At 50.1% G+C, this 23,070-nt stretch overlaps 1 protein-coding gene across 1 annotated transcript; it reads right to left on the reverse strand.

Moving 5' to 3' along the window:
- Window positions 1-441: 441 nt before the first annotated feature.
- LOC118075739 (inositol-trisphosphate 3-kinase B) lies at window positions 442-22,269 on the reverse strand. The gene is made up of 8 exons (XM_035097937.3): window positions 22,155-22,269; window positions 17,664-18,136; window positions 11,058-11,142; window positions 9,494-9,707; window positions 7,614-7,818; window positions 6,736-6,837; window positions 5,406-5,477; window positions 442-1,570 (listed from the first exon to the last, which is right to left on the reverse strand). The coding sequence occupies exons 2-8, from the start codon at window positions 18,072-18,074 to the stop codon at window positions 1,325-1,327; spliced, it is 1,335 nt and encodes a 444-aa protein (XP_034953828.3). The 5' UTR covers window positions 18,075-18,136; window positions 22,155-22,269; the 3' UTR covers window positions 442-1,324.
- Between the last annotated feature and the right edge of the window lie 801 nt (window positions 22,270-23,070).

The raw sequence follows: 23,070 nt of genomic DNA on the forward strand, positions 1-23,070 counted from the left end.
CTTGTTTAGTGCTGCCCCAGAAGGTAGCATCCATTGGATTCAAATGACAAGAAAGCAGATTCCGTATAAACATTAGGATGAACTTTGACTGTTTTGACAGTGGAACGGACTGCCTCGGGAGGTGGTGAGCTCTCCTTCACTGGAGAATTTTGAACAGAGCTCCGGCGGCCATTTGTCAGGGATCCTGTAGCTGTGGTTCCTGCATTGCAGGGGGTTGAACTAGATGACCCACAGAATCCCTTCCAACTCTACAATTCTGAGATTCGATGAATTCCACCTTGGCCCAGCCCCATTGTCCAGGCAGGGGGCAGAGGCTGTGAGGCAGCCCTCTCCATCCTAGAGGTTTGACTGCAATAGAATCTGTTTCTTATGGGGGGGAAACAGAAGCTTCAGAGTCGCTGGCCATGGGCTGTGGGCCGAGACTGAGTAGGACGCAGCCCAGAAGCACGCAAAGGGTTTTATTTTTATTGAGGGGAATAAAAAGTCCAGACTCCTTCCTTCCCAGCCGCTGCTGGATCCCAGGCAGGCCCTACCTGCAGCTCCCACCTATTCCAGCTGAGTGCCAATGTGCCCCCCTCAGCCCCACACTGGGCTCAGGACCACTGTGGGTTCATGTGGGTCTTGGAGGGGGGGGGGACAACCCTGCAGGGCAGAATCATCTCCTTCACAGAAACCCAGGCTCCACTACCTGGGCGGCCCCTGGCTGCCCAGGTGTGTGTGTCTCAAATCTATGAATGCACAGAGAGAAAGACGTCTGCATGTTAAGAGATGCGCCTGGATGCGCTGGGGTTCCTTAATCCCACCCGGCTCTCACCTGAGCTTTGTGATGTGCCACAAACGGGGTGGGGATGGTCTGAGCTCAAAGCTCCCCTTGGCTGTAAGGTTACAGCACCAGCCTCTGCCTCCCACCCACCACTCCAGCCTTGGAAGCCCTCCTGCCACTGTCCACTTTGGGTGTCTCTGTACCTCCCAGGTGTCCCTCCCAGCCAGAACAAAGGGAATCGGAGGGAGGACTGGCCCGTTCCTATGCCAGGGCCGACCTTGGGAGCCTTGCTGCGTTCCTACACGCTCCCTCATTGACCTCTGGGTGCCCCAAGGCGCTCCTGGTCTTCCTCCCTGGTCCCAGAAGGCTGCAGCTTCCCTCCCTGCTATTTCCCGACAGCAGGAAGGCTAGTCCTCCTTCGGGGCAGGCAACAAGTGTGGAAATATTGCTGGATCCCACCGGGGCCTCATCCTGCAGCGTGCTTGCCGTTACAGTTAATACAGCCTTGGGGGGGTCTCCCTTCAGTTGGGTGCCTGTCCAGATTCGCCCAATGGGACGAGCTCAAGGGCGGGTGGGGGGCACCGGCCCTTGCCCCCGCTCTTCCGCCTTCCGCAGAGTGGCCTGCACGGTGTCAATGAGGTGCTGCAGACCAATCAGGTAGCCGTCCTCGTGGTTCCCGGGCGCCCAGGCCACGCTGTGTTGCAGGCGGAGGTTTTCCGGGGCGGGTAGTGTCTTGCCAAAGTCAATCATCCAGACGCTGGCTTGGCCCTTCCGGTCGTGGAGGAAGAGCAGGGAGCTCCCAATCACCTGGGTGGGTGTGTAAAAAGTAGTGCTTTTTAGGGACCTCGGGCGGGCAGCTCAGAGGGACGGCAGCCGGCCGAGGGTTTTGCCCCTCTGGTCTGGCTGACCGTTCCGAGAATCCCAGGATCCCGCCCGTAAATCTGTTTTCTCTACAAGATTATCTTGGTCTCTGTTGCCTTCAGGCAGGTTGGGTTTCCTCTGGGCATATGCAAAGCACTTTTCCCTTCCTCATGAGCCCAGCTAAGATGAGAGTCAAAAAGCAACAAATTCTGCCCTGTAATAGCCTCTCCTCCTAGAGTTGCAGATTGCTTTCCCCTCCAAGCAGGGCCCTCCCATTCTGTCTCCTGCCACCCCAACGGCTACTTTAAAATAACCATTAAAAATTATATACTGTGCATCACAAGATCTCAGGCCAGTTCACAGAAAAAAAATACAAGATAAAAAACACAAGGAAATAATGCAACATAAAAACACAAGGAAATAAAACAATTAACCACAAAACAATAGCTCCCTGCTAAAAAGCCTATTCTTCCCTGAAATCAACATGGCTAAATTAAAATGCTTTAAAAATCAAACGAAATAAAAATGATGGCAAACCAACCAGGTCTGGCTTGAAATCAGCGACAGACCTGAGCACTAGAGTTCCTTCTTTGTTCAGGTTTTCATCTCAGCCTTCATTTGTCTGTTGGAGGAGGGGAAGCTGCTCCTTAGGGTTACCCCCAACCCCCAGTCGTCACCCCCCCCCCACTACTTCTGCAAACCAAACATCCCCTTGGTGTTTCAGCGGCCTGGCTCGGCCTGATTCCTACATTTGCGCCTGGAGTGTGAGCCAAGAGCTCCTCTCATTTTACAAGCCGCAGGGCGGCCCCTGGAGGTGCTCAGACTCTCAAGATGTACCTTCCTGGATCAAATGCAACAGCTTTGGCAAGGTGACAGGAAAGGAGGGCGCCAAAGAAGCAGCCGTTCCTTTTTTTTTTTCTTACAAAAAGATTTGATGAACAGCAATGATAAGATAATATCTAAAATGTACCACCTCCTTCTTGAGTGGGAAGTAATGGATGAAGCAGTGAAAGAGGTCATGATAAAATGGGCCCAGGACTTTGGCCATGCAATTATGATGGAGGAATGGGAGAAGCTGTGGATATGCAATATGAAATTCACGGTATCATATACGATTAAAGAAAACTTGTATAAAATGATGTACCGGTGGTACCTCACGCCCTCCAGGCTGTCCAGAATGTATAGAAGCATAGCTAATGTTTGTTGGAGATGTGGAGAGGCAAAAGGAGATATGATACATATGTGGTGGACCTGCCGTAAAATTAAAGTGTTTTGGAATCAGATACACGAAGAGTTGAAAAAAATGCTTAAGATCAATTTTACTAAAAAACCAGAGGCCTTCCTCCTCGGACTTCTGAACACAGATTTGCCAGTAAAATATAGAGAGCATTTCCTGTATGCTACGGCGGCAGCCCGCCTGTTGATAGCTGCCAACTGGAAAGGAGACAAAATCCCTACAGTTGGCGAGTGGCAAGTCAAATTATTGGGTTTTATAGAAATGGCTCAATTAACAGATAATTTAAAGGGTAAATCCAAACAGGCATTTACGGAAAAGTGGGAAAAATTCAGGAATTATATGCAAGAAACCGACAACAGGGAAGGAATCTTCATGGCAGTTTTGCATTGATGGGCATACAATAAATACTCAGACAATTTGGTAGGATAAGCTTTATTATGTACAAAAAGAATAACAAGATTTTGATGAGGAATGTCAGTACATGAAGAATATAAAAGAGACAAGTTGCAGATGGTGACGGGAAGCCAACGGCAGTATTTTGATGTATTTAATTACTTAGGTGATGAAATGATAATGTTTCTTTTTTTCTCTTTTTCTGTAAACTTTTTGTAAAACATTATTTTTCAATAAAGATCTGCTTCAATGAAGAAAAAAAAGAAGCAGCCGTTCCCTCAGGCTTAAGGTTTTAGGAGCTGGAAGTGTGAAGGGCCTGTCCTTGGCAATTGCGGCTAAAGTCAGTTTAATAGCTGCGTCTGTGGCAGGGTTGGGGTGCCATAATAAGCACCTGAAAGGAGCTTGCTGGATCAGGCCATTTGGGGCCCACCATCCCGTTCTCATAGTGGCCAAGCAGAGGCACTGATGGGAAACCCACAAGCAGGATTTGACACATCAAGAGCAACTCTCCCCTCCTGTGGTTTCCAGCAACTGCGATTCAGAAGCATTGCCGCTCCAGCCGCGGAGGCAGAGAGCACAGCCGTCCTGGCTAGTAGCCATCGCTAGCCTGTGAATTTGGCCAATCCCCTTTTAAAGCCATCGCTGGCACTTTAGTTTAACGCTGTTCTGCGTAAAGAAGGACTTTCTTTAACCTATCCTTTAACCTGAAAAGGACCTAGGAGTCTTGGTAGACCACAGACTTGACATGACTCAGCAGTGTGATGCAGCAGCTAAAAAAGCCAATGCAATTCTGGGCTGCATCAATAGGAGTATAGCATCTAGATCAAGGGAAGTAATAGTACCACTGTATTCTGCTCTGCTCAGACCTCACCTGGAGTACTGTGTCCAGTTCTGGGCACCACAGTTCAAGAAGGATACTGACAAGCTGGAACGTGTCCAGAAGAGGGCAACCAAAATGGTCAAAGGCCTGGAAACGATGCCTTATGTGAGGAATGGCTTAGGGAACTGGGTATGTTTAGCCTGGAGAAGAGAAGATTAAGGGGTGATATGATAGCCATGTTCAAATATATAAAAGGATGTCATGTAGAGGAGGGTGAAAGGTAGTTTTCTGCTGCTCCAGAGAAGCAGACACAGAGCAATGGATTCAACTATGTTGTGTGTCACCTTGTCTAATTCCTCTACTCCTCTTTTTAAAGCTGTTTAGGTTGGTGGCTCTCCGGACTCCGGACAAGCAGGGCCTTTTGCTCAGGGGTGATGGGAGTTGTAGTCCGGCTGCACCTCGGAGGCCACCGGTTCCCCAAACCCACCCTAGAGTGTGCATGCTGAGGGAGAGGGAAGCGAAAAGCCACTGAAGAGGAAGAAGAGGGGTCACAGGTCCTGTCCCTGTCTTCACACTGAGCCACAAAGCACCTAGGTTTTGTCCCACAACTGGGGAGAGTCCCTCGCCTAAGGGAGGGGGAATCCTTTTGTCATATTCTGCAGCACCTCCCTTTCCTCTCCAGAGGCTTCCCCCTAGAAGGGTGGAGGGAGGATCCCATCGGCTTAGGGTTACCGGTAGTTGGTAGTATAAGAATAAATGGGAACAATAAAAATAAAAATCTATTTTTCGTGTTTGTGAATTTATACCCTGGTTTTCTACATGAGCAGGTGCACTCGAAATCAAAAGAGGACAGAAGAAGAAGAAGAAGAAGAAGAAGAAGAAGAAGAAGAAGAAGAAGAAGAAGAAGAAGAAGAAGAAGAAGAAGAAGAAGAAGAAGACGACCTAAAAACAAAGTATAACAAACAGCCACAGTTAAATACATCCAGCAGGTCCTAAGCCAACAACTGTTTGGAAGTGCAGGAGAGACACACACTTGCAGGGCCTTTTCCTCCTCTGTCTCCCATTCCTGAGAACCAACGTTTAGAGTGGCAGACCAGGACCTAGGGGAGACCAGGGTTCGAATCCCGCCTCAGCCACCATGAAGCATTGGGCCAGTCCCTGCCTCTCAGCTTAACCTACCTCACAGGGTGGTTGTGGGGATTAAATGGGGGGGGTGGAAACCATGTATGTATGCCATCATGAGCTCCTGGGAGATAAAGGTGGGATTTAAATAAATACAATGAACAATTTATCCTGCCCGTCTTAACCTCCCCCCGCCCTGACAGCCTTACCTCGTGGGTCTTGAAAAAGGCAGACTCCTCCAGCGCCTGGCGCATGCTCTCCAAGCGGGCTGCGTATGTGCTCTGCAAGGCAAGTTAGAGCACTGAGGGATGGGATCCTCCCATCAAGGCCAAGCCCCCCCCCCCATATACACCTGTGCCCCTTGCTAGGAGATGCAGGTCATGGAAGCCACAGGTGGCATGGAATTCAAGGGCAGAACAGGGACCTGTCTAAATATATTTCTGCTACACGGGCTGCTTTTTCAATCCCAGGTTGGTATTTTCTCATGGGCAAACTTCTTTTTAAGAAAATATATATTTTTATTCGTACTTATCAAAAGATATGCAAAAGTTCATACCCAATAGTATCTTTTTATAGTACACCATAAATAAATATAGCACAGTTGTACCTTGGGTCCCGAAAGCCCTGGAACTCAGATGTTTTGGCTCCCGAACACCGCAAAGTGATTGTTCTGGTTTGCGAACGTTCTTTTGGAACCCGAACTCCCGAAGGGGCTTCTGCGGCTTCTGATTGGCTCCAGGAGCTTCCTGCAGCCAATCGGAAGCCACGATTTGGTTTTCAAACATTTTGGAAGTCGAACGGATTTCTGGAACGTATTCCATTCAACTTCCAATGTATGACTGTATTCACTTGTTAGCATCCAACTATTCTATTTTCTCTAAGCCAATATTTTTCCCATCTTCAAATCCAGATATTACAAGACAGGAGTGCCTGGCGTGCTCTGGTCCATGGGATCACGAAGAGTCGGACATGACTAAGCGACTAAACAACAACAATAATTTTCTCGTTCACACAAAAAGAGGTTTCCAATGAATGTCAGTAATGATTTTTCTCTCATTGAACACGTTAACTTTGCCGTCTCAGTTAAGTCCTCATGGGCCAACTTCTGAGAGCCACACGTGAAAAGTAGGCGGCGCTGGGGGCAAAAAGTGGAAGGGGCAAGAGCTGTGGTGCCTACCTTGGTATGGCAGGCTACATTCCCACCATGCAGAAGCCAGAGGTTTCAAAACACGGGAGAGACCGGTCCCTCCACATGACTGGGCCACAGCTCCCCCAATGAGGAATCTCCATTCCTCTCATTGGAACTCAATTTTGGTGCTGTTGAGGGGGGGGGGGGTTGTCGTAAAGTGCTAGACCTGGCAAGTTTATACTTCATTCCTTGAAAAGCACCAAAAGTATGCTGGCGAGCAACATTCCTGTGAATATCTGGCGAAGTTCTGTTTCAGGTTGAGAATGTGCAGCCCAGGCACAGAGGACAGGGGAACCCAGTGGCTGAGATTTTGCCCCCTGCTCCCACTGTCTCCCCCCAACCAATCTCACCAGAATGTCGAGGCGGGCCTTGGTGAACATTAGGAAAGTATCCACAATCTGCTCCTTGGTGCGAGTCTGCTTGAAATCCCTCCGCACGGCTCCTCCCTCGATCTGCAGAGACGGAGATTGGGGAGTTGTTGTTGTTGTTGTTATTATTATTATTATTATTATTATTATTATTATTATTATTATTATTATTATTATTACAGTGGTCCCTCGACTTATGAAGTACTCAACTTACAGAATTTCGAGTTACGAATGAAAAAAAATGGCCGCACGCTTACTTTTTTTTGACATCCGAAAGGAAAACCATTGCTGTTTAGATGGGGTGTTCCACTATTTGTTGTTGTCCTTTTTCCTTTGTGTGTGTGTGTGTGTGTGTGTGTGTGTGTGTGTGTGTGTGTGTGTGTCCCTTTTCCTTCCCTAAGTAGCTATGGACATGTTGGAAATTTATATATGTATATTATGTGAAAAAGTGATATAATATTGTGGAAATTGTAAAAATGGCTATTTCTTTTAAATGTGGAAAATGAATAAAAATCATTGATTAGATGGGGTTTTCTCGACTTACGAATTTTAGATGCAGTTTACTCGACTTACGAATTTTCCCATTTCCGATGCATTCCTATGGGAAACTGCTTTTTTCGACTTACAAATTTTTCGACCTACGATTGTGCATTCGGAACGGATAAAATTCGTAAGTCGAGGGACCACTGTCTTATTATTGGGACCAGCTGGGTAGCTCAGCTGGTTTGTGTGGGGTGCTGATGATGCCAGGGTTGCAGGTTCAATCCCCGCATGGGACAGCTGCATATTCCTGCATTACTGGGCAGGAGTTACTGCCTCCCCGTTTCCCTACCTCCTGCTCCGCTCTCGTCACCACTCACCGTGACGCCCTCGATGCGGAAGCCCAGGGATGCGCTGGAGCTGATCCCCTCACGCCACTGCATGTACCGCGGCTTGGTGACACCGGCCTGGTTGTGCTCCTGGGCGGTGGGGGCCTGCGGGTCGACTTTCACCATCTTCTGGTACAGGTCACGCCGTGCTGCTGGCCGCTGCTGCGCCTCTGACAGCTCATCCTCCAGGTACGTCCTGGGCAGAAATAGGTGTTCAAGGAAGGCAGCACCGTTTCTGAAAACCAGTTGCTGGTAACCACCAGAGGGGAGAGGGTTCTCGTGCTGGGGGGCTTCCCTGAACGAGCATTTGGCCAGCCAATGTGAGAACAGGAGGCTGGACTGGATCTTCTCATTTTCTTAAGGAGTGGTAGAGCTGGACAAGGAGGGGGGACTGGCTGCAATGTGGGGTGGGGGGTCAGGGGAAGGGAAAGTGTTTTGTTTGCAGAAGGCAATCCCTGGTGGCGTCTCTTGGTAGGGCAGAGAAAAAGCCTTCCCTGAAACCCTGGGGAGCCATTGCTGCCAGTCAGTGCAGGCAATACTGAGCTATATGTGCCCAAGGGTTTGACTCAGTACAAGGCAGATCCCTCTGGGCTGTCCAGTTAGTGATTCACCCACACACTAGCTCTGCAGTCTCCCACATCTGGCTGCTATTATCGGCAGGCCTGCATCACCAAAAAAAAAACCCACTTATGCAACAGACAGATGTGAAACACAGACCACTGCTGGCTACCCAGCTACAGTCTCTGATTCCACCTTGCTGACACTGACCTGCGTTGCAGGGGGTTGGACTAGATGGCCCTCAGGGTCCCTTCCAACACTATGATTCCATAACCTTACCCATCCCTGCCTTGCTAGCCTCTTTCCATCTGACTCCAGCTACAAAAACTGAGGCTGGCAAAGAAGTCAGAGACCACCCTGGCTCTTGGGCTGGGGTATTGCTTAGAGGGTTTCTTTTATTTTTAGAGGTCAGTATTTAATTTTGGAGATGCTTAACTTTGCTGTTATTATTTTTCGTGTCTTTAGATCTGATTGTGACTTGAATGGGGACTGTTTAATCCTGCGGTGTAAGTTGTGATGTCTTTTTATTTATTGCTTATGGCTGCTTTCATCTATATACAGTGGTACCTCGCTAGACGGAACGCCTTGCGGCACGAAAAAATCGCAAGGCGACAACGTTTTGTGATTTTTTGGCAGACTCGGAAGATGAAGCTTTCTATGGCCATGCCATTTTTTGGCAGACTTGGAAGACGAAGCAGGACGCCGCGAGGAGAAAGTCAGACCGAGAGCCCGCCCGCCTCGTGCTTCCGCCGCCCGCCATCGCCCGGCTTCCGCAGCAGCCGGATCCCCCTTCACTCACCTTAAGCCTGCCTGCCTGCGTGCGAACGGGCTGTCTGTCTGGTTGAGCGCGAGGGTCCGGCTACTGGGGAAGGAGGGATTGGAGCCTCTCCCTGGCCCTCCTCCTGCTTCCCCCTCCCCAGAGCCTTAAAAACTTCCAGAGCAGCCATGGCGGGTGAGTCGGCGCCTTTTTTCCACTCCACCCCCCCCCCCAGGAACGCATTGATTAAATTTCAATGCATTCCAATGGGAAACCGCACTTGGCAGGACAAAATTATGGAACATGAAACGACTCGTGGAACGAATTAATTTCGTCTTGCAAGGTACTACTGTACATATATATATTTGCAATCATGTCAATATCTGCATGTTAAAACCCTGCTGGAGGCGGCTTACAACTGTGGGAAAGCGCTGTGCAAACTGGTCTTTGGTGGTGCCTGTAGGATGTCTGCCCTCCCCTCCCCCCCTCCTGTCCCACCTGAGGTGAAGGAGCCTCCTATGGCCAACCCCGTCCGCCAGAAAGCTGCTGCTCTCACCGAGTGCCCATCTTGCAATCCATGATGCTTGGCATGTCGAGGCCGCACAGCAGGTCATCCATCTGGATGTAGCGTTCGCCCCCCACCTCCACCACCCCGTGGTAGGCGGGCACGAAGGGGCGCAGGACGTCGGCCATCAGCTCTGCCAGACAGGCATCTTCCACGCAGCTGAACTTCTTCAGGATCTGGCCTCCTTCGCTGGGCTTGAAATTCCCTTGGGGGGGGGGGGAAGAACGAGGATGATCAGAAGAAGCAAGAGGGAGGGGAAGGAAGCACAGCAAAAGACCTGCAGCGGCTGGATCGAGCCGAAGAGTGGGATGTGTGCGCACCATCCAGTCCAGCATTACGGCCGGATACACCAACCGGAATCCAGGACCCGAGGGCAACAGCAGCTCTCCCCTGATTTGTGCTTTTCGGCAACTTGCAATCGTTAGACACATCTTCTGCAACCTTGGAGGGAGTCCACAATTGTCCCTCTGCTTGCAAAAGAGCATAAATGGCCTCGGTCCAGTATACCTGAAGGAGCGTCTCCACCCCCATCGTTCTGCCCAGACACTGAGGTCCAGTACCGAGGGCCTTCTGACGGTTCCCTCGTTGCGAGAAGCCAAGTTGCAGGGAACCAGGCAGAGGGCCTTTTTGGTGGTGGCACCCGCCCTGTGGAACGCCCTCCCATCAGATGTCAAAGAGAAAAACAGCTACCAGATTTTTAGAAGACATCTGAAGGCAGCCCTGTTTAGGGAGGCTTTTAATGTTTAATTGTTTTATTTCATTTTTCTGTTGTAAGCCACCCAGAGTGGCTGGGGAAACCCAGCCAAGTGGGCGGGGTATAAATAATATATTATTATTATTATTATTATTATTATTATTATTATTATTATTATTATTATTAGAAGTGGCCCGTCTATTGCACACATCTATTACCATTTACGCAGCACATCGTTAATCTATGGAACTCGCTCCCGCAGGAGGCAGAGCTGTGACCGCCAGCCTAGATGCCTTTGAAAAAGGACTAGATGAATTCATGGAGGAGAGGGGTATCGGCCTCCCCAGGCGGAGACAGTAAACGCTTCCGAACACCAGCTGCTGGAAGCCACCAGAGGGGAGAGGGCTCTTGTGTTCGGATCCTGCTTGTGGGTTTCCCACAAGCATCTGGTTGGCCACTGGGAGAACAGGAGGCTGGACTAAAGACGGGCCCTTGGTTTCATCCAGAAGGGCTCTCCTTAGGTTCTTTACCTCCATGAATTTGTCCCGTCCTCTTTTAAACTCATCCAAGTGGGTGAAACTGAGACCAAGTGCTTAAGCTTGCCCAAGAGCCCTGCCCTGCCACACGGTACCTCCGGTTTGTGGTCCTGGGGAGGCAGAAATAAACTGCGGAGAAGGGAAAGGGCTGCCCGCCGCATCCTCGCATCCAGTGGCTCAGGGGAGGCCCCCACACCCTGCTTCTTCTAAGCTGCAGTGGGGGAGACCCCCCTGGCCCTGATTCCTTTGCAGCTGCTGCCTCGGCCACCTCCACTCCTGGACCCAGCTTGCAACACGCGGCCCGTCCCCCGTCCCGTAGTGGTACCTTCATGGCCAGCCAGCTGGACCCAAGAGCTGCGTCTCCTCAAGGACCAATGCACCATCGTGAAGAACGTCTTCCAGGACTTGGTCTAGGAAATATTCCAAGACAGGGACCGTTACGAGACGATGGGGGAACATAGGAAGCTGCACAGACCCAGGGTGTCAGGCCGGGGGGGGGGCTTTTTATTTATTTACTTGTTAATTTACTTCACAAAATGTATGCCTCTTGATTGTAGAGAACCGCAAAGACGTCAGAAAATTTAAATAACAATAGGTTAAAATTCACATCAGCTTTCTAAACATCTGGGTAGGCCTGCCTAAACAAAAAATTTTTTAGAAGACCCTGAAAAGAGTATAGTGAAGGCACCTCCCTGATATCAATCGGCAGGGAGTTCCAAAGTTTAGGTCCTGCCTCACTAGAAGACTGAATTCTTACCACTGCAGAACGGGTATTATGTTGCCAGTTCTGCAGATTGAAGGAGTCAAATGGGCACATATGGAGTCAGGCAGTCTTGTAGGTAAACTGATCCCAAGTTGCTACGGGTTTTATATTACTATTGCTATTATTATTTATTAAATTTGTATACCACCCTTCATCTGAAGATCACAGGGCAGATAACAATGTAAAAACACAAAATGAGAACACAAAATACAGTACATTAAGAAAAAACAAGAACAAAAAACGAAGCTCAGCTGGTTAGAGCGTGATGCTGATAATGCCAAGGTTGCAGGTTCGATACCCATATGGCAGAGGTTTCCAACCTTTTTGAGTCCACGCGGCTCCCTTAGCCAACTGCCTTCTTTCTGTGGCACCCCTGTGGGGCTCAGGAGCCCAGTTATGTCACCCCATTGCCTGCAGAGCTGGCAGGCTCTCGCTCTTTTTCAAACACCCTCCCATGTGGAGTGTTCCCTCAGCCTCCTCTCCTCTCCCCTCTCCTTGGGAGTCCTCCAGGCAGCTGCTGCTGCTGCCATCCCTGGTCTCTGAACACCATTCGCCTGGGGAGTTTATAGCCAGGGCTGCTGCAACAAACAGCCGGGCAAACTTTGGGAGGCACAGAAGAGAGAGGGCATGAGAGGAGGGAGGGAGGGAAGGAAAGAGGGACAGAGGCCAGTGTTGCCCGCAGCACCCCTGACCATCATTCAAGGCACCCCAGGGTTGCCTTGAACACTGGTTGAAAACCACTGCCACATATTCCTTCCTGCGTTGCAGGGGGTTGGAGTAGATGATCCTCAGGGCCCCTTCCAACTCTACAATCCTGTGGTTCTACACTCCCCAACACACAGCGCAGCTGGTAGAGCACGAGACTCCTAGAAACACATTGGACGTGGCCAGTTAGCAAAGGGGCAACCAGCATGGCTCTCTGCCCTTACCTGTGTGCCCAGCCCTACCAGGAGATGCCGGAGGGCATTGAACCTGGGACCTTCTGCAGGCCAAGCAGGTGCCCTGTCCACTGAGCTACAGTCTCTCCTTGACATAGGGAGGATCCTGCCTCACCCCGAGACACCAAGTCTAGACCACTCGTTCCTTTAGCTCAGGATTGTTTCTACTGATGGGCAGCCAACTGTCTGGGTCGCAGGCAGGGGCAGGCTCAGCTCCACATAGGACCCTCTGTGTCCAAAGGTCCTTCCCCAACATTTGGGGGCCTCTGCAGCCCACGTCCCCACAGGTAGCAGCAGTTCAGAAGCCAGGGAGCCTCACATTCCTAGGCTTTGGAAAACAACCAGAAATCATTTATTTACTTGTTGCATTTCTATCCCCTGCGGTTTTCCCCTACGAGGAGCTCAACGTAGTGTGCATTGTTCTCCCCCTCCCAACATTCAACCCCAACAACCCTGTTAGGTAGGTCACTGCTGAGAGGAAGTGACTGGCCCGAGGTCACCTGGTGAGCCTCGTGGCCAAGCGGGGATTTGAACCCCCCCAAGCCTGAGTCCTTGTTTAATTCCCACAACAACCTGCAAAGTAGGTTAGGCTGGGAGGCAGAAACTGGACCAAGGTTAACCCAGCCTCAGCAAAGCCATGCCGTTGGGGTGTGTGTGTGTGTGGAGAGCCTGCATCACACTCCCCTGCCCCACCCCTCAGTTAATTCTGTGTCCAGGGCAGCTGTCTATCAGCTCCATCTGGTACGCAGGCTGAGACCCTACCTGCCTGCACTGTCTCTCCAGAGTGGTGCATGCTCCTCTAGATATCTCCCACTTGGACTACTGCAATGCACTTTATGTGGGGCTACCTTTGAAGGTGACCCGGAAACTGCAATTAATCCGGAATGCGGCAGCTAGACTGGTGACTGGGAGCGGCTGCCGAGACCACGTAACACCTGTCTTGAAAGACCTACATTGGCTCCCAGTATGTTTCCAAGCACAATTCAAAGTTGGTGCTGACCTTTAAAGCCCTAAACGGCCTCGGTCCAGTATACCTGAAGGAGCATCTCCACCCCCATAATTCTGCCCGGACACTGAGGTCCAGTGCTGAGGGCCTTCTCGCGGTTCCCTCGATGCGAGAAGCAAAGCTACAGGGAACCAGGCAGAGGGCCTTCTCGGTAGTGGCACCCACCCTGTGGAACGCCCTCCCACCAGATGACAAAGAGAAAAACAACTACCAGACTTTTAGGAGACATCTGAAGGCAGCCCTGTTTAGGGAAACTTTTAATGTTTAATAGAATATTGTACTGTATTTTAATGTTTGTTGGAAGCCACCCAGAGTGGCTGGGGAAACCCAGCCAGAGGGGCGGGGTATCCTATATAATAAAGTGCAAGTGTCTCTGCGTCCAGTATTCCCTGTGTCCCTGGGTTTGCGCTACTGCGCATGTGCCCCACGGACACAGGGATTGGAGCGCAGAGACTCCACGCGCGTGCGCTCCCCCCCCTGCCTCCTCCAACCGCCGCTCCCGGCCGGACACTGCCTCACTGCAGGGCACGTCGGGGAAGCGAGGGTGGAGGCCGGCGGAGGTGAATGGGGGGGAGGAAGGGCGCCTTTGAGCCCGATGCCGCCAGGGCGGGGAAGGAGCCTCTCCTCCCCGGCGTAGGTCACGGGGTTTGGAGAAGCGCAGCGCAAGCGCTTCTCCTGACCCCGGGATGTCTCCTTCCTGTCGGCGGCTGGGGGAGAGGAAGGAAGGAGGAGAAAGGGCTGCTTTCTCCTCCTTCCTTCCTGTCCCCCTGCCACCGACAGCAAGGACAGGTCCCGGGGTTTGGAGAAGCGCTGCGGGATGTTCTAGCGCCCGTTTACTCAACGGGCTGAATTACACTAATAATTACCCAGAAGCCAACAAGGCTGAACCCTGACGCTGGACCTGCTCAGGACTGGCCCTGAGAGCAGCCCAGAAAGCAAGAGAGGCAGAGAACAGGTTTTCCCCCCTGGGACCCAGCAAAGACAAGCTGAGAGAGAAGAGGCCTGCCAAGCAGAGGAGGAGGAGGCTTGTCAGGTCTCCCCTCCCCCTCCCTCCCCTTCATTCATCAGCATTTCTAACCACAGCCAGAGGAAACCCGTCTTGGTCGAAGAGGAGGAGGCAGCAGTGTTGAAAAGAGGAAGGGAAAGGCCTTTGTCAGGGGGAAAGAGCAATTTGCCTAGCAACGGGGAAATCTCGGCCGAGCTGCTGTGCAAGGAGAGAGGTGTGCTCTGGCTTGCATGGGCCAGTCGTGCAAGGAGGAAGGGTGCCTGAGCTCGCGGCACGTGCAAACAACTCGCCGTCGCACACCCAGCTGCTCTGCACAGCAACCACCACAGAATCCTACTGAGGCCACTGCTGCTGCTGTTGCACCAGAAGAGCTTTCTCGACCTGCACAAGAGCAAGGCAGCTGGGCTGGCAGCAGAGCCACAACATCCTGCCCGGGGCTGTGAGTTTGTAGAGGTCGGTCCTCTACCTTCGGCTGGAGGCTCACCCCAGCACAGTCATGCTTTCCGGCCCCCTCCAGGCAGGCCTCCCAGCTTGCACATTTGCTGGGGGCATCCTCAGGTCAGCCTGACTCAGGCGCGGCTCTGACGGAGATTTGACACCCGCCAGAGAGAGGCCCTGATCCTCCTCGCAGCAGAATCCCTGGAAATGCAAGATCTCTGGCCAGGAATCTCTAATGATCCAGGACCACAAAACAAACGTTCTTTGCGGTCCTCTTGCAAGGGTGCCTCTCCTCTTCACACGCACAGGCTTAATAAATAAATATTACTCTTCTTCAATCTGCTTACATTCCTCCCTTCCTTCCTTCCTTCCTTCCTTCCTTCCTAGGTGGGATTCAAGGCGGCTTACAGCGTTTGAACACGTCAATAATTAAAACACAGCAATAAAAACTAGTTAAAAACAACCATCAAAATACCAGAAGACATTTAGAACCAGAAATTAAAATGCAGTTTGTCCTGACAGCAGCCCAGTGATCAGTCAAGCCTGCAACTTAGTTTTCACAGGCCTGTCTGAATAAAATAGTTTTAGTCTGCCAGCGGAAGGAAGACAAGGAGGGAGCCACTCCAACCTCTTCTGAGAGGGAATCCCACAATTTGGGAGCAGAGGCTGTGAATGCGACCAGGGCAAAAGGCTCCAGGCCTATGCTCTGCACCAGCAGAGAGGAAGTTCACTATGGAACCGCTTTTTCAAGCTGACTGTAGCTCTGACTCATCTGCAGTCGTGCCTGGAAGCCTTTGTGCTTCATCCTTTTCGTGCCTCCTACACTGATATGTTTTTCATATCAGCAATGTTATGGATGACGACAACCTTCCTGCATTTTATAGAGCAGCACTGCACCTTGCTGACCCCTATACAGTGGTAGCTCGGTTTGCAAACTTAATCCATTCCAGAAGTCCGTTCTTAAACCAAAAAGCGTTCTTAAACCGAGGCGCGCTTTCCCTAATGAGGCCTCCCGCCGCCGGTGCCCTTCCACCGTTCGGATACCGTTCTTAGACCGAGGTAAAGTTCTCAAACCGAGACACAATTCCCGGTTTTGCGGAGTTTGTAAACCAAATTGTTCTCAAACTGGACTGTCCTTAAACAGAGGTACCACTGTATTAAGATCTTGGGTGGTCGCAGTGGGAAACGTTGCCTGCATTTTGCAGCATGTGGGGTAGCCATGTACCCGGGGCAATGATAGCTAGTGGGGAGGTCTGGCAATGAGTTCAGGCAGGTTAGGTTAAGAGAAGAGGCCTCAGGTGCATCAAGGCCATCGCACAACCCCCTGACTCCCTGATCTTGGGTGGCCAGGCCAGTCAGCACCCACCCTGGTCTGCTGTGCTGTTCTTAAAAGCCAGGTTGATCCTGAAAAGTGTTATTATTATTAATATACTCATCTGAGTCTCTGTCCTCCTCTATTATGGCAGATACTTTCCCACCTTTGGGGACCTTCATATTGCATTTGGTCATGTCAGCATCTGAAGTCTCAGACAGAGCTCCATCTATTTCTTACGGAAGATCTAACCTCGCAGATTTGCTTTTTGGTTCCCGTATTCCTTGCACCGTCCCCTTGCTGAGGCTGTACAATACTTTTTGTTTAGATGTCAATAGGATCCACTCTGCTTCGTTTTTGTCCCGGGGCGAATTATGCCGCCATTTACAGACCCTCCAAGTGGCCCTATTTTTCAGGGACAATCCTGGATTTATGGAAGCCATCCCAGTTTCTGATTTGATCCTGGGATGTCCCGCTTTCCCTTAGGACACCCCTATTTTCATTGGAGAAATGTTGGTGGGTGTGGTGCTATGCAACCCCCAAGCCATCCAAAGGCAGCCCTGTATAGGGAAGGTTTTTTTTTAATGTTTGATGTTTAATTAAGTTTATAATAAAGCAACCCAATCAGGGTATAAATAGCAAAATTATTATTATTATTATTATTATTATTATTATTATTATTATTATAGAATAGGATAAGGGACCCAGGTGGCGCTGTGGGTTAAATCACAGAGTCTAGGGCTTGCTGATCAGAAGGTTGGCGGTTCGAATCCCTGCAATGGGGTGAGCTCCCGTTGTTCGGTCCCAGCTCCTGCCCACTTAGCAGTTCAAAAGCACCTCAAAGTGCAAGTAGATAAATAGGGACTGCTCCGGCGGGAAGGTAAACGGTGTTTCCGTGTGCTGCTCTGGTTCGCCAGAAGCAGCTTTGTCATGCTGGCAACATGACCAGGAAGCTGTCTGCAGACAAACGCCAGCTCCCTCGGCCTATAGAGCGAGATGAGCGCCGCAACCCCAGAGTCGAACACGACTGGACCTGATGGTCAGGGGCCCCTTTACCTTTACAGAATAGGATGTCCCAATTTCCATCGGAGAAATGTTGGAGGGTATGCATTTAGCATTCCAGCTAGCCACACAAATCCCATTATTATTATTATTATTATTATTATTATTATTATTATTATTATTATTATTATCATCGGCTTTTTTTATATACAAAAAAGAACTTAAAGCAAAATACAATTTAAAAAATGACATCTATTTAAACCAGCATAAAACTTAAGGTAAAATCTTACTTTGCCATGGGCTCAGTGGTACAGCCCCTGCTTTGCATGTAGAAGGCCCCAGGCTTACGGCTGAGAAGGAAATCGGCGGGCCTTGAGGCTGGGCTCTCTGCCTCCTTGGGGGGGGGGCACGATTCCCCTCCCTCCCCTGCTATCTTTACCCCCAACTGCCTCCTCCCTTGCCTCACCTTCCGCAGCACCCGCTTCTTCCCCAGGGGGCTCCTCTCCTCGGCATCGCTGAAGACGTCGTCCGACTCCTGGGAGGACCCCCCCAGCGAGGAGCAAGTCGATGAGCCCGAGACAGAGCGGTCAAAAGGGACGGGGGTTTCCTGGCTTCCAGGAAGGGGTGGCTGGCTGGGCCCTGCTCCGGCAACCTCACAGGGAGGCGTGGCCGGCGGACCTTGCAGGCCGTTGCTGCTGGGGGAGGCACCCGAGGGTGGGGATTCCGCCCTCCCTTGGGGGGAATCCCTTCCCCTGCCACATGCCAAGGCTTCTGATTCTGAGGGGGGACCCAGAGGCATATCGGGGGCCTCCCAGTGGTCTGGTTCAGCGGCAGCAGGTGGAGGAGGGATGCATTCCAGGCTGCGATAGCCTTCCATGAGGATGGTCAGGCCCCACTTGAGTCCGCTGGGGAAGATTGCCTGCTGAGATTCACAGCTTTCTGTAAGGAAACAAGAGTGTGTGTTACTGGAGCAGGGCAAGCTGGAAGGGCAAGAGAAGCAGCTTGTGTGGCCATCCAAGCTATGTTCTGGTTGCCTCGCCTCAAAACGGATATTGCACAGTTGGAAGAGGTCCAGGTGAGGGCAACAACATCTAATCAAGGGTGGTGGTGGAGCGAGTTCCCTATGCAGTGTTGGGGACCTTTTCGTTCAGAGAAAAGGTGAGAGGCGGCTTGATGAAAGTTTATTTAAAAAATTATGCATGGCATGGAGGAAGTGGACCACGGAGAAAGGCTTTTCTCCCCATAACAAAGCTAGAACTCCTGGACATCCATTGAAGCTGAACGTTGCAAGTTAGGATGGATAAAAGAAAGTCCTTCACGCAGTGCAAAGTTGAACTATGGAGAATACGGAAGAGAGGTCTATTATTAATGGCTACAGTTCATTGGCTAGTGAGTTCACAGGCTCCCTCTCTAAGCACAGCACATGGGCATTCTGGCAAAGTTTTTGATTGGTGGACACTAGTAGAGTTTCCAGAGATTTGTGGGAGGGGGGGCGATGTATTTCCTGGCAAGTATAGGATTGCTCCTCCCAGCAATGCTTGAATTACAGGTGGACTTCTGCCGTAGTCGAAACAAAATTTAAAAATTCCTCCCAGGAGCACCTTAGAGACCAACTAAGTTTGTTATTGGTATGAGCTTTCTGAAGAAAGAAGTGTGCATGCACACGAAAGCTCATACCAATAACAAACTTAGTCGGTCTCTAAGGTGCTATTGGGAGGATTTTTAAAATTTTGTTTCGACTACGGCAGACCAACATGGCTACCTACCTGTAGGTGGAAGACAATTTAGCTCCTGTTTTTATTATGTCCCACACTTACTACGGTAAGATTTTTTTTGGGGGGGGGGAATGTGGACTATATAAACAAGACACTACAGGAAAAAAATATCAACATTTTCAGAGATGAATATTCTTTTGAACTATATACCCATTGTATGGAAATTGACAAAGTGACAGCAAAAATAGGGACAGCCCTAATGGTGGCCAAGAGACTGACGTTGATTTACTGGAGGAATAGAGATACAATTCCCCTTAATCAATGGCTTGACAACATGGCAATACTGGCAACATATGAACAGAAAGCTTATGGACACAGACTTTCTTTGGATAAATACAGTACAATGATACAATGACACCACCATAATGCGTTTAATTAGAGGCGAATCTGCGTACAAGGGGGAGGTTCAAAAGATATCCACATGGCGCTCAGAGAACAATATGCACCTAAACATTGGCAAGACAAAGGAGATGGTGTTGGACTTTCGAAGGAAGAGAGGGGAGCCAGCCCCGTTGTATATTGGGGGTGGGGGAGGCTGTGTGGAGAGATACCTTTAAATACCTGGGAGTCCATCTTAGTGAAGACCTAACTTGGAAGGTCAATACAGCCCAGGTGGTTAGGAAGCCCAACAGAGACTTCATTTCCTTAGGGTCTTGCGAAAGAACAAGGTTGGACAGCAACTGATGATTTCCTTCTATTGGTCCACGATCGAAAGCGTTATCTCATACTGCATTACGGTGTGGTATGCTGGTTTGACAGCCATGGACAGAGAGTCCCTACCGCCCTCAGGCAGGAGATATAGAAGCATGATAAGCCGCAGCAACAGGTTAAAGAACAGTTTCTACCCATGGGCCGTGAGGCTGCTGAATGGAAGACAGCAACATTGCAGCTGAGAGATTGGGGGGGGAGGGGGGCTCGTTTAATCTCACTGTAAACAATTGGTGCAGTGACAATAAAGTATTTCTATTTCTTTTTGGAATAACTGGTCATGTTGTGCGGATGATCGTCTTCCAAAGCAACTACTCTATTCCGAACTTAAAAACGGAAAGCGTAATGCTGGTGGTCAACAAAGGAGGTTTAAAGACTGTCTCAAGGCAAATCTTTATAAATGTAGTATAAACACTGACAACTGGGAAACCCTGGCCTGCGAGCGCTCCAGTTGGAGAACAGCCTTTACCAAAGGTGTCATGGGCTTTGAAGGAACTCGATCTCAGGACGCAAGGGAGAAATGTGCTAAGGGGAAGGCACGCTTGGCAAATCCACACCGTGATCACCTCCCGCCTGGAAACCAATGTCCCCACTGGGGAAGGACGTGTGGATCCAGAATTGGCCTCCAGAGTCACTTACGAACCCATTGTTAAAACTATGTTTATGGAAGACAATCGCCAAAGAAGAAGACACATAATATATTAGGTTATTGATAACTATGTGTGTATTAGGACAATAAGATTATATACATCTGTATACTAATGTATGGAAATGTAGCTGAGTCCCCCCCTTTTTTCATTCTCATTCAGATTCTTTTCTTTTTTTCTTTTTGTCACTCTGTCTTCTTATAAATGAAATGCTTCTATTAAAATATTATTTATTATTATTATTTTTTAAAAAAACTTGGCTCCTGGTATTTAGAAGGCTCCCAGGGGCCGACATTTGGTGGGAAATTGGGAAGTAATGCTCATTAGCTTAATTATGGGATATCGGTCTCCCCACACACCCCACCCCATTTGAGCACTTTTTTTTGCTTTTTTTTAAAAAAGCAACATAACTTGCACCATACCACCTTTGAGGATGGGGCTGCAGCTGGGAAGTGGAGCCCAGGCTTACTAGCATACAAAACCCATGAAGATGCTAGTCCTCAGTGCTCTGAACCGGGTGCTGATTTAAACTCCTTGCCTGGTTCACATGCAGAAGGTCCCCAGGGTCCATGCCCAACAGCTTATTCTAGGTAGGGCTGGGAAATATTCCCTTCCTGAAATCCTGGAGAGTCACTGTCAGTCAGTGCGGACAACACTGGCCTAGATGTACCAAGGACCTGGCTCAATCTGAGGCAGCTTCCTCTGTCCTATAGAAATCAGCCCTTCATTCTGGACCATGAGGACTGGGGCCTTGGTTTCTTTTTAGGGGAGGGCCATTTGCTTAGTGGCTATCATCACATACGCATCGCATGCAGAATTATCCCAAACTCAATCCCGGGCATAAGTTCACAGAAAACTACTGTACTTTGTACCAAGTCAGACCATTGTTCCACCTAGGCCAGTACAGTTGACACTGACTGGCAGCCACATTCCAGGGTTCTAGGTAGGACCCCAACTTGGAGACTGAACCCTAAAATACAATAAATAAATACAAAGCTAGGTGGGGAAATGGTACCTGATATTCCGGCCGGGGGGGGGGGGAGAGAGAGCACAGTCCCCACATCAGCCCCCTCCTACCACCCCCATAATAGACCACACAGAGCTACCGGTAGTTGGGCTGAGCTTTGGATTCAGTACAAAGCAGGCTTCCTCTGTTAAATACATGTCATAGCTGCAGGGTGTGTTGGTGGGGGTATAGACCCCAAAGTGCCCTGCAGCTTTTTGATGGGGTGGGGGCGAGTTCCCTTCTTCTGATCTATCAGTCCCATTATCTGCTCCCATTTTCAACAAATTTAAAGTAGGGGAAGGGTTATTAGGGGTCAAGCGCCTTCCGAAGCCACCCGCTTCCCTCCCTCAACCCCTTCTCCTTAGTCCCCCAAACTGGAGGTGCAGTTGTTGCTGGCAGCTACTGGATAGCAAGGCAAAGGCACTCTGCACAGCCTCAGAAGCGCTCTCTTCCTCCTCCAGACACAGCTTGGACTTCTTTAGCAAGAGATTCTGGTCCCTGAAAGCCTACTCCCCACCCACCCATCAGCACGGGAAATGATGTCACCCAAGGGAAGGGAGACCCCACCCTGAGAAAGGCACGCTGCTCCCACTCACCCCACCCAAGCTCCATAAAACCTAGCGAGGCTCTCAGAGAACTGAGCGCCTGAAGTCCGGATCACTAAACTGGAGCAGGCTTGTGGGGGGGCTTTCTTTTTCTGCGTTTCCCTCCCCCCAATGGTGGCTTTGGGGGCTCAATGAGTCTTCCTGGATAAGCCGCAGCCTCTGCTCTAACCGCTAGGCACCACTCCCTTCTTCCTGTGCCCGCTGCCCAGTTCTCACCTGGAGAGCGTGAGATGCGCTACGGGGCGCCCCTCTTAGCCCTTCCCATCCTGGCCCCGCCGCGGATCTGCCTGGCCGGACATGAAGAGGCGGGGAGATAAACGGGGCCGGGTTTGGGGAGCGGGGAGGGGGCGGACGGATAGCTGACGAAGGCGCCCCCCTAGGAGAAAAGCTTGTCTCGTGCTGCCCTCTGCCGGACACTGGCGAGACTGCACCCCCTCGCGCAGAAGAAGGGGAAAGCTTCGCCTTGGGCATGTGCAGAGCGCCCTAGCTTCGCGGCACAGCGGTCATTCTTAGCTAATTTGATTTTGTTTGTTTGTTTAAAAAATTGTCAAATGAACAAAAAAGATGCAAACATAACAAAGAGAGAGGAAAAACCCAAAGATTCAGAGATTTTAACTATCAAGTGTCACGAGCTTGGAAGGACACATGTCAAAAGATCCAGCGCAGCTCCAGAGGGATAATGAAGTATTACCGGTAGCTTATACAAAAGCTCCCTTTACAAATAATAAAGACTTTTGAAAAATAAAAGCATTATCTACCTGTGGGTTCCTTCATGATAGAAAATAAAGGTTCTACTGTAGATGAGCTTAAGTGAACCAGACATTGGCAAAAACTGCTGGCGCTGAGTGACCATTTCTCGCAGTATTTGTATAAGAAATGTAATCATGTGTGAAAAAGGTCATTTGAGCTCTGCCCTTTAGAAAAAAACTTTGAGTTCATGGGATACCTTTACAAGAAGGACAATTTGTCTACTGGGAAGAGTTGATAGGAGCATTTAGGCCTGCACTGTTTTGGTTTCCAACACCAGGTGATTCTGGCTCCTGACAGCTAGGTTAGCCTGAGAATAACAGGCCTAAGGTTTTGGACTACAAGCTTCCTCCAATCCTAGCATCATATGGCTGTGCTGCCTGGG

Source organism: Zootoca vivipara, chromosome 16 (genome assembly GCF_965207765.1).
Source record: "Zootoca vivipara chromosome 16, rZooViv2.hap1.1, whole genome shotgun sequence".
Classification (NCBI taxonomy): domain Eukaryota; kingdom Metazoa; phylum Chordata; class Lepidosauria; order Squamata; family Lacertidae; genus Zootoca; species Zootoca vivipara.